At 39.7% G+C, this 12471-nt stretch overlaps 1 protein-coding gene across 3 annotated transcripts in view; it reads left to right on the top strand.

Annotated features, from left to right (window-relative positions):
• ASTN2 (astrotactin 2) overlaps nt 1–12471 on the top strand; it is an 882294-nt gene that overhangs the window by 384849 nt on the left and 484974 nt on the right. For all 3 annotated transcript variants that reach the window (XM_043565814.1, XM_043565813.1, XM_043565812.1), the window contains one exon: nt 2480–2647. In XM_043565814.1, coding sequence (XP_043421749.1) covers nt 2480–2647 — 168 coding nt within the window. The remainder of the gene's footprint in view (nt 1–2479; nt 2648–12471) is intronic.

Below are 12471 nucleotides of genomic sequence, written 5' to 3'. Positions count from 1 at the left end.
GCCCATTTTTAAATTAGATTATTCATTTTTTGGTGTTGATTTATATAAGTTCTTTATATATTTTGGATACTGACCCTTTATTGGACATGTCATTTGCCAATATGTTTTCCCATTCAGTAGGTTGCCTTTTAGTTTCATTGATTTTTTCCTTTGTTGTGCAGAAGCTGTTTATTTTGATGTAGTCCCGATAGTTTATTTTTGCTTTTATTTCTTTTGCCTCAGGAGACATATCTAGAAAAACATTGCTACAGCTGATGCCAGAGAAATTACTATCTGTGCTCTCTTCTAAGATTTTTATGGTTTCAGGTCTCATATTTTGGTCTTCAATCCATTTTTAGTTTATTTTTGTGTATCGTGTAAAAAAGTGGGCCAGTTTCATGCTTCTGCATGTAGCTGTCCAGTTTTTCCAATATCATTTGTTGAAGAAGCTGCCTTTTTTCCCATTGTATATTCTTTCCCCCTTTGTCAAAGATTAATTGACCGTATAATTGAGGGTTTATATCTGGGTTTTCAGTTCTGTGCTGTTGGTCCATATGTCTGTTTTCATGCTGGTACCATATGGTTTTGATTACTAAAGCTTTGTAATATAAGTTGAAGTCTGGCATTGTGATGACTCCAGTTTTGTTTGTCTTTTTCACCATTCCTTTGGCATGGGTCTTTTGTGCTTCCATACAGATTTTAGGGTTATTCTTCCAGTTCTGCGAAAAATGCTGTTGGTATTTTGATTGGGATTACATTAAATCTGTAGAATAATAGACACTTTAACAATATTTGTTCTTCCAACACATGAACATGGACTTTCTTTCCATTTCTTTGTATCATCTTGAATTTCTTTCATTAATGTTTTAGAGTTTTCAGGATATGGGTCTTTCCCCTCTTTGATTAAGTTTATTTGCAGATCTTTTATTGGTTGGGGTGCAATTATAAATGGGATTGCTTTCTTAATTTCACTTTCTGCTGCTTCATTATCAGTGTATAGGAATGGAACAGATTTCAGTATATTGATTTTGTATCCTGTGACTTCACTGAATTCATTTATGAGTTCCCGTAGTTTTTTGGTAGATTATTTTTAGGATTTTCTGTATATAGTATCATGTCATCTGTAAATAGTAAAACTCTTACTTCCTCCTTGCCAATTTGAATGCCTTTTATTCCTTCTTGTTGTCTAATGATGTGAGACACCTTTGCTCTATTTTTATATGTATACACTCACCACATATACCCAATATGCAGCCACCCTGAACAGGCTTCTGTTCCCTGCTCCCAAAGAATATGTGTGTGCGTGTGTTTATTTATGTATATGTGTGTATGTGTATGTATGCATTCAGGTATGTATGTATGCCAGTGTAGAGGTATATGTATTTGTGTGCACCTATATACGTTAAAATGAATATTTTAGAGCATAGATTGCAAAGCTAGAGTCTTTTGTTGGACCTACACAAGTTTTTTAAGAACAAATTTAAGTCATTATTGCCAAATTGCTTGATTACAATTAAAATCTGAATTTTTGGACTCTGCCTGAAGAAAACCTGACATTCTTGGACTACTGGCTCATAGACCCATTTTGGCAAGAGTTGGCTGGAGTGGGCCTGCAGCTACTCCAGTCTGATAGAACCCGAACTGTCAGTTCACCCCAAACTCCATTGTTCCCCAACATTAAGGCATTTTCCATTGCACAAGTGTGGCTTTTTTTCTTAGACGTGCTACCGATTTCTTTGAATTTCTCTTTTTCCCCCCACCTCCCTCTCTAATTGTGGGTTTATACCTGGGTTTTCTATTCTGTACTCTCTCTATTTCCTCTCTCTTTCTCATCCTAATAGAATAAAAAACAAAATCTAGGCCAGGAGGCCAAGAAGCTACTCTGCTAGTCTCTCCCATTAATATCACACACCTGGCCCCTGTGGGCATTAATGACCCCTTTTCAGTGGGGGGGGGGGGGGGAGGTGCCTGAGTGACAGGGACGTTAGCACTTTTTTTTTTTTTTTTGCTTTTAAATTTTAATGTTTAAGGATTCTTTACTAGGACAAGTCAGGCCCTGGCTAAGCAAAGCATTTTGTCTACATTAATTTATTCCATTTTTCTAACAATGAGGTGGGTTCCATTAATATTCCTATTTACAGATGATATAACCAAGGCCCAGAGGCACTGAGTGCCTTTCCCAAAGTCAATGGCAGGTAAGGGTAGATTGTTGATTTGTACCTAAGTCTCTACGAGTTCTCAGGGCCCAACTCCTAACCACTAGGCTGTACTGTCTCTGTGTCTGATTTGTGTGTCTCTACTGGCTGCTTATATTGTGACAAGCATGCTATAAATGCTCTGTAAATGCCGGTGGTCAAGTAAGAACAGGGTCCTGGGGTGGGGAGATGGCTTGTATGTACCTGTCTGTGTTCTTGCCTGCAGCATCAACAGCAGGACACATCTATGTCTGTATCCTAAAAGCAGGGAGAAAGTAGCTGTCTTTCTCTCTGTTCACCTGCAGGTAGCAGCTTTGTGGTGAGTGAAGGGAGCTACCTGGATGTCTCAGACTGGTTAAACCCGGCCAAGCTGTCCCTGTATTACCAGATCAACGCCACCTCCCCATGGGTGAGAGACCTCTGCGGACAGAGGACGACAGATGCCTGTGAGCAGCTCTGCGACCCAGACACTGGTGAGCCATGGGTTAGGCTGGGGATAGAGGGAGGGAGGATGTGGGCCAAAAGATGGTCTACACCCCTTCTACCTGAAGAATCATGGCTCTTGAGCCATTGACAAGGGATTTTACATGAAGGCCCATCAGTTCCATTGGCCATTAAACTATACGCTGCCATCACCTGGCAAAGGAGAAAGTTCCATAAAACCATAGAATCCCAGAAGGAGAAAGGGCCACAGACAACATCTGGTCCAATTTCAAAGCAAGGTGTCTGAACATCATCTAGCATCCCTGAGCTCAGATCCTGTCTACCCCTTACTAGCTGGATGTTCTTTGTCATTTTTTCCAGCTTTACTGAAATGAAATTGACATATAACATTGTATAAGTTTAAGGTGAACAATGCCATGATTTAATAATGCACATATATACCGTGAAATGATTACCATCTTCAGACTCACTAACACCCCCATCACTTCATATACCATTCTTTTTGCAGTGATAACTTTTGTGTAGCAACTTTCAAGTATATAAAACCACTTTAACTGTTCACTATGTTGTACATTAGATAGATCCCCATGTTCTTAAGTGGGGAGATATTGATCATAGGGTACACACTAGCTGGGTGTTCTTCAGAAAGATACTTCCTCTCTCTGAGTACCAGAGAATGAAAACAGCATCTAACCCACAAGACTGTTGTTAGGATTAAATGAGATAATACATGGAAAGCCCCTGGTAAATTCATTTACTCATTCATTCCACAGGGCATACATCTTCCTAGGCATTTAAGATATGGCAGTGAACAAAATAGGTGTAATCTCTGCCCTAATTAAGTTTATATTCCAAGGATACATTAAATCTGCACTAACAAGGTAGCCACTAGCCGCACGTCGCTATTTAAATTAAGTGGAATTAAATAAAGTAAGCATTCATTTCCCCAGTCACATTAGCCATATTTCAAGCCACGTGTGACTAATGGCTACCTCTTGGACAACTCAGATGTAGAACATTACCACCCCTGCAGAAAGTTCTGTTGGACAGTGCTACAACAGACAAACAGGAAAATATATGTGCTCTGTCAGGTGATGATACATGCTGGGGGGGAGCACACAGCATATGGGATGCTAAGCTGGGAGTGGGGGTGGAGCTGTTATTATATGCAGTGGTCAGGGAAAGATTCTCTGAGAAGAGGACATTTGAGTGGGCACCCTGAAGCTAAGATGATGGAAGCCATGTGACTATCTGGGAGACCGGTATTCTAGGTAGAGGCAACGACAAGGGCCAGCACGCTGCAGGAGGAGTTCAGGGATGTTGCCATTGGTTCAATAGGAAGAATGGTGTGGTTAGATGGAGTTGAGAGAGGAGAGGAGTAGAAGGAAAATTTGAAAAGCAGAAGGTTGCGTGGGGCGGCTTCAGGGACTTACAGAGGATGACAAGGACTTTGGATTTTACTCTGAGTGAGGTGAGATGTCACTGGAGGATTCTGAGCCAAAGGAGCGACATGATGTGGCCTGGATTTTAACAGAAGTACTCTGGCTGGTGCATGGCAAATTGACTTGGCATTCAAGGGCACTATTATTCTAATATAGGTAAGCGTTAGTAGTGGCTTGACCCACAGAGGTAAGGGGAAAAGATGGTCAAATTCTGGACCTATTTAGAGGGTATATTTGACAGTCCTTGTAATTGGGTCTGAAAGGTGAGAAGCAGAGAGGGGTTAAAGATGATTCCAAAGGTTTCAGTCTGAACAGTGGGATGAATGGACTTCTCTTTCATTGAGTCAGAGGATGCTGTGGGAGGGTCAGGATTGAGGTGAGGAGGATTAAGGGTACTGTTTTGGATGTAAGTTCAAGATGACTAGTAAACATCAAGTAGAGATAGAAGACAGGCATTGATGTCCAGAAGTCAAATTCAAAGAAGTTTTAGCTGGAGATAGAAATGTATGAGTCAATAGCATACCCATGATATTTAAACTTAGGAGACAGTGTCTTCTTTATAGTAAATGATTAGTACATAGATAATATCTTATTCCTACTTGTTGTTCAATAAGTGGTGGTTATTAATGTCCACAAACTGGGAAGTAGAAGTTGGAGAGAAAAGAGTTGGCAAGGTCCCAAAGCAAGTTAGACATGAAGCTGTTCTAGCTCCCAGGCCTTTGGTCTTCCCTATGACTTACATTGGTGTAGTCTCTCTGGAACTTCATTTCTTCTTCGTTAACAAGAGCCTGGCCATCTTGCTTGGAAAGTCCATTGCACAATGCCCATGTGGCCACCTCTGTGCAGAGCTGAGGGCTCTCAGTGGCCCAGGTCAAAGGTGTGCTCTGTCTCGGTTCTCTCCCACTGCTCCATGGGGCAACAGTTCAGGAGTGAAGAGAGGGCTTCACCAGGCTAACCCTTGAGTCTCTGCAGGGTTGGGCAAGGATTTGGCTTTCTAACCACGATCCCCTCTTATCCTTTAGTTGGAAGTCTGTTTAGACGCATTTTTGTAGCTTTTACATAGGCCTGTTGGGGAAGCTATTTGGAAAATGCAATGCAGCTTTAGTGTATCATTTGACCAGACAGCTGAATCTTCTTTCTCTTAATTAAAACATTTAGGCTTTAAGGCACTATCACCCTAAGCAGTACCCCTTTACTCCCACCACACACAAACACACACACACACACACACACACACACACACACACACACACACGTACACACATACACACATACACACACTCAATTATCCTCATCCAACAGCCAGGAACGCCCTTGTGAAATGATGTGCCTCTGGATCTGGTCCTGTACATTCTTTTTTTTTCTTTGTATGTTTCTGTTTCTTGTTTCTGTTTCTTTTTCTTTTTTCTTTTTCTTCTTCTTTTTCCTTTTCTTTCCTTAAAAACCTGGCAAGACTATTGGTAGAAGAGAACAGAAGGTATCTCCTCCCTTGCCTCCCTCTATGAAGCCACAGCTAGCACAGTGCCTGAGGGTCTGACCTTCTGGCTTCCCATCGGATCTGCCTTCAGGTGCAAGGTCATGGTTTCTGATGATCTTTTCTGTTAGCTATAAGCTTGAGGGCATAATTCCAAACAGTGGGTCATCCAGGGAGTAAGCATGTGCTAGGCAGTTTTAGAAATGATCACTTCTCCCACCAGTATCCCCTGGAATTGCACACACACATACACACACATATACTGTAGAGCTGAAAATGCTACAAGAATCCACTGCGTTGACCTTCTCAACTTTATCACTGACAGTATTGATGCCAGAGAAGAAAGGTGAGAGGATCAAAGTCACACAGCCAGCAGATAGAGAGCCAGGATTCAAACTCGGGGGACTGAGCTCTTAACCATTGCTTCTTGAGCCTCTGTAGGTCTACTGTGACTTTAAGATCCTACATTTCTAAAAAGCTACCAACTACTGCTGATGCTTCTGGCCAGGGACTCTCTTTGGTGCACCAAGGCTCTAAACACTTTCCCTCCCAAATAGTCCTCTCATTTGCTACACAAACAATATAAGTCCTAGTTGCCATATATGTTAATTTATTTATCTGACAAAGCCATGCTCACATCTGGCACTTTATTTTCTGCCTGTGTGCCACCTGCCCTGGGCTTTAGATATACTGATCCCTGCAATTCCCTGAAGGCACCATACCCTCTCATGCCTACATTCCTTTGATGGAGTATTCCCTCCTTCTGGAAATATCTTTCTCCCTCTTTTACTGGGAGACCAGGGGTTGTTTTTATTATTATTATTATTATTATTATTATTATTATTATTATTATTTTATTTCCATTCCATTCAGTCCAAACCCCTCACCAGATTAAGGAGTCCTCCTTTCTGCTCTCATAGGTCCCTGTGTCATAGTTTTCGTCCCTGTGCACAGCCATTGTTCTTTCCTTGTCTGGGTCTATCCCCAGACCGTAAGCTTTGTTAGGGGCTGAGGAAGGGGGGATTCAAAGCATGTGTCTTGGTTATCTCTGTATCCTTCAAGCCTGGCCTAATGCTGACGTATAATTGGCACACAGAAAATCATGAAAGGATGAAGGAAGGAAGGACATTTATATGCTCTGTGAAACAATTTTATACACCAGGTTTTAGTCTCTTCTTCCATATCCACTTACCTATGAGCTCAGATTAAATATCTTCCAGCTCTAGAGAAATTGGGTCACCAGGAACCATCTCATAGCCAGACAAGCTGGAAGGCTTTGGCCTCATCCTCCCATGCAGCCACATCCCCAAAACACTCTCCTTGCAGCCTACAGCCTGTTCATCTTCTCTGTAGTCCTCCCAAACACGCCATGCCAAGTTTTACCTTCTAACTAGAGTTCAGGCCCCTCCTTCTACCTGAAGTGTCTTGCATTCTTTAATCATCGACCTTGTAAAATCCTATTCACTGATGACCTCTTCTTTCCTCCTGGTAGAATGGATGACTTCTACAGTATCATCAGAGTTCTCTGTTGACTAAATATCTGATTAAAACTTGAGTTATTGTTTGGAAACGCCTGCCCTGTTAAAATGTAAGCTCCTTAAAGCCAGGGACTGTATCTCATTTACTCCTGTATCCTTCTCACCACCATGTCCAGCAAAGAACCTTACTCTTACAAGTCATTCAAGGCATAAACAGATGGGACTATCTACCGGTGAGGAGTGGAAATGGGAACATAAGATCCCTGAATATATTTTCATGGGGCTTGACTCACACCCATTTTGAAAAATTTATTGCAATTTGTTAGATTCAATTCAAGCAAGATTTTCTTAATTCCACAACTCGTAAGTCTCGTGTGTTAAGTGCTATGGGAAATCACAGACAAATTGGACAATGTTCCTGCCTTCATGGATTTCACATTTTCACAGGGATAAAAATAATATGCCCATATAGAACAGGCATTAACAAAGTAGCTCATGACTGGAGAAAAGGGAAAAATGTATTTTAGATGGGGATTTCAGGAGATACATCATGGAGTGCGTGACCTTTTATCTGAACCTTGTAGAATCAGTAGGGAGTATGAATAGGAAGGGTCCCTTAACAGAGGGTTTTTAATGATTGAAATCAAGAGGAAGAAAGTTTAAAATTATTCCAGGAACGAGAAAGCAGTATATCTGAGCTGGCATCCGGAGAATATACTGCATAGTAAGTGGAGGAGGAGAACTAGGAGAGACGCAGGTGATGAAGTTGGAAAGGTAAGATGAAGAGAACTCAGAGAAAGATAAGGACCTGAAGATTCTGAGAACCACTAAAGGTATTAGTAAGACTTTATGAGAAAAGGGGAAACGACTTTCCACATCTGTCCAATTGTTTTGGGGAACCATCTAATTATTCATGGCAATAGGTAGGCCTCCCCTCCTTTGCTTTCTATCAGGAATTAGACTATGAGGGAAGTCATGGCAAAACTAAACCCCTAACTCCTGTACATATTCAGGCCTTAAATCTGTCAAAAGTGGCTTTGCCTTCCTTCAGTAAGCTTCTCCTTCCTTGAGTAGAGCCAAACAAAGTCATAGAGTCCAATCATTGCTCATCATGCCTTAAAGCTTTAGTGAATTAGTCAATAAGAAGGATCATTCTTCCAAACTGACCAAGAAGAAGGAGAAAAGTGGGGATATAATACTGCTGAAGTTGTATATATATACACACACACACATATATATACATATAATTACATATATATACATATATAATTATATATACATATATAGTTACATACATAATTACATATATATAACTATATATAGTTATATCTATATCTATCTATGTATATATATCTATATAGATATCTATATATCTATATGTATATGTATAGATATATACATATATTTACATATATATATAGATCTATATAGATATCTATCTATATCTATATATCTATATAGATATCTATACATAGATAGATAGATAGATAGATACCATGATGTGTGAATGAACCTGGCCAAGTTTTCCTGGCTGTGTGCCATAGCCCAGTTCAAGTGTGTTCTTCTAGGGATTTCAACAATCAGTACCACCCACAGAGCTGATTATGGGATTGGATACATGGTGTGCTTGTGTTGGCTTTTGTAACAGTTCATGAGACTCATGAGAGTTGATTGTTATCATCTCTTCCCGGCTCTTTGTTCAGTTATGTCATGTAGATAGCTTGAAAATTGGCTATGATGAAGGTATTTATACCAACAAAATTGGTTAATGTCACAAATCATGGCTTATTTTCTTTGGAGAGCCAATCATTTAACATGTACCTTCTAACAGTGAAGGGGATGAGAACACACCAATATAGGACCAAGGCAAAGAAGGGCTTCAGTGAAGATTTAGAGAAGGTCTGAAAATGTTTCCAGACAGTGGTGTTATGATCCTTTCCAGAATAGGCTACCATTACACTTCATCTTTCAGAAGATAGAAGTGATCATTCAAGAACTACTTGCTACAGTCCCATATGGTGTAGAACCAGGCAGTTTAAATGATCAGGCTTTGACTCTTCAGAATGTCATTACGGGTAAATCCTTTTGTGAAACAGCTTTGTTAAAGTTCTGCACATGTGTGGTATCAGGCTAAATTCCATACAAAATATTTGACAGTATGGCTTCAAACCAGAAGCAAGTAACAGCAGAACACTAATGCCTTTAGTCACTAATTCATTCATCTCTTTATTTATTCATTCAGGCATTTAGTTAACCAGAGTAGAATTGGAATATCCTTTTGAGTCAGACCAGGTTCAAATCTTTGCTTCTGTGCTTACTGAAGTAGGGCTTTGGGAAAGCCATTTAATATATCCAAGACTTATTTTTTAAAATATGTAAAAATGGGAGTAAGACCTATTTGGCAGGGCACTATGAGAATGAGATGAAAAATCACATTTCCAATACACCCTGCACAGTATATAATGTATGGTAGGCACTCAAAACATAGCATCTTTTATTAATTTTATAATCAGTTATGCAGTCCCCAGTGCCTTTATGTAATTAATTCAATTTATATGTCAATTAACTTAATAAATATTTAATCAGACACCTCTAATCCAGCATTGTGCACTGTATTAAATTTTTTCAGAACTAAATAAGATGTTGTCCCTGACCTCTAGGAGCTGACCACCTAACAGAGAAACTTACCATAACCTGGACTTTCCTATCAATGGACTTTCATTTAGTCCTTGGGCAACTTCTAAACTGGTGCAATGAAGTAAGTCCAATGCTCTCAGTCCTAGAGTCAGCTTGGCCACAGATTTGTCATCCACCCTTGAGTATGGCATATGCTGTGAACTTCATATTCATTCTCTTCAACAAAGAAATTAGTGGAAACAACTTTTAATGCAAGAAAGATCCCTAGTGATCATCTAGTCTGATCTAATTATGAGACTGAAGGCCACTGAGGCTAAGCAAGTTGCCCAGTGTCGCTAAGTAAATTAGTGGCAAGATACGAATTACAACCCTGAATAATTCCTAAGATATTTCTCAGTTCAAAATTCATGTTTCTATGACCTTTTGAGCACTAATAACTTAGAGCGTGAGTATGATTGAAACAATTTGTAAATGGCATTTAAAGAAGATTGAATTTTCTTTTCCAATTGATAAGAACTTCAGTCATGTTCGCTGTCACGTTCAGTTTATTTCCGTGTCTTCGGCAGCCACTTTTCATTTGCAATAACATATGAAATGAGAATACAATGAGTGTAGTTATGTCCTATATTTGTCTTATATGGTATTAAATATTTCTAATGTTTATAGGTTAATCTTGTTATTTACTAAGCCCTGTATTGTTCAAGTTTAATGGGACACAAGGACTTTATGAAGTTGTAAATTTAAGAATTCACAGAAATGGAGAATGTCCCTGCCTTGAAGGAGATTGTAACATGGGGGTTTCTAGGTACCATATGTGTAGGATTTAAGTAAGATCATGCACAGGTGAGATGCGCAATTAAATAAGCTGAGATTTATCTATAGAGAGCCCACTTCCTGTCAGGCCAGAGAGGAGAGATTTGTTTTATGAGTATATAGTTCTGTTAAAACTTGTCCAGTGTTCATTTTGTTTATTGCTATAGCTCACTGAAACTGTTACCACATTGATACATCTTTTTGTGAATGAATGAATGAATGAATGAATGAATGAATGAATGAATGAGTGAATGAATGAGAAGCAAGTTTCATTTGATGAAATGTCAGGGCTTTTTCAGTGGGTTGCGTGTATGGTTCTGTTGGTCAGGACCATGGATAGCTCTCTGGGTGCTGACAGTGAATTTTGGCTGTTTTTGCTAAAGAATTTTACCTGGTACAGCTCTCTTCTGAAAGTCACCTCTCCTTTGAGGTGGGTACCACTAGTCTTTTTAGAACTCAGATAAAGTAAGCTCTATCCTTTATCCATTGAGGATTAGTGTGTCCAACTATGTTGTTACTCTAGTGGGCCTCAACTAGAGTAAATCAGTCTTCCATGAAGTGAGTCACCCTTATCCTCAGAATTCAGAATGCTGTCTATGTCACCATGCCTTGGTCCAGAACTATACCGAAACCTGTATTAAACAAAACTCATCTAAGCTGATTGTCAATTAATGAACTCCATGCTTCATTAAGACATGCGAGGGGCGCCTGGGTGGCGCAGTCGGTTAACCGTCCGACTTCAGCCAGGTCACGATCTTGCGGTCCGTGAGTTCAAGCCCGCGTCGGGCTCTGGGCTGATGGCTCAGAGCCTGGAGCCTGGAGCCTGTTTCCTATTCTGTGTCTCCCTCTCTCTCTGCCCCTCCCCCGTTCATGCTCTGTCTCTCTCTGTCCCAAAAATAAATAAAAAAACGTTGAAAAAAAAATAAAAAAAAAAAAGACATGCGAGATAATTAAATCAAACTTAAAAAAAAAAAAAAAAACATTTCCAACAAAAACCATTCAAACAACAACAAACCAAGGTCTTTTTCTGTTTAAAGACCATGAAATGAATGTTAACCACAAAATTCTATTTATCTTAACAAAGTGATCCATTTGATACAGGTTCATATCTATATATAATACACGGAGGTGTTAGATAATGGCCAGAGCTAGCTTACAGTGAAGAGAGGCATGGTCAAGTTTGGGTATGATATCAAGGGGTGCATGAATACTGGGGCAATAGTAATGGCATCTGAAATTTATTGTACATTTATTGTGAACCAAGAATAATTGCTGCAGCTTTCTATTACTACCTTGGGCTTCATAACAATACTTCAGTGTAGTTATTGATGCTTCCATTTGCCATACAAGAAGCTATGTCTTAAAATAGTTGAATGAAATTCTCAAGGTCATATATTTATTAAATATCACAGCTGGGATTTGGACCCAGACTGAGTAAGAAGCTACTATTTGAGGAGTCAGTGTTTGAGAAGTTTGCTTAGTATTGAGAAAAGAGAGGCATTCTGGCATTCTCTCTTTGATAGGTATTTGCAGAGAATTCTCAGAGGTAGGCATGAATCTGCTGGACAAAGAATTTATGGAATAAGCTGACTGAAAAAAATAAAAGGACCCAGTTGGACTGGGGACAAGGGAGAAATGCAGAACTGAGGGACGGAACTGTGACAGCATTTATGGGTTGTAGGGAAACCATTTTATATCTCTTACTTGGGAGTCTTGCTATATTTGGTCTAGAGGTGTTGTAAAATGTTGTGGAAGAGGGTTGAGGTCTTTTGAAAAAGGACAATCTGTGTCAAAGATGAGGTCATAAAATTTCAGAAAGCCCACAACAGAAAGCAACAGGACTGACTGTTCAAAAATTTGGAAAGACAAGAAGGTTAGAATGGGCTGCAAAAGAGACTGAAAATGTTTTCTTATTGGGAGCTTGCCAGCCCCTCTGAAGGTCCAAGGTAACCTTTGCTTCTGAACCTGAAAGAAAGAGGGTGTGAGAGATCTGAAGTGTCTTCCGATGA

Source organism: Prionailurus bengalensis, chromosome D4 (assembly GCF_016509475.1).
Source record: "Prionailurus bengalensis isolate Pbe53 chromosome D4, Fcat_Pben_1.1_paternal_pri, whole genome shotgun sequence".
NCBI lineage: Eukaryota > Metazoa > Chordata > Mammalia > Carnivora > Felidae > Prionailurus > Prionailurus bengalensis.
This window is presented reverse-complemented; position numbering and strand designations above follow the sequence as displayed.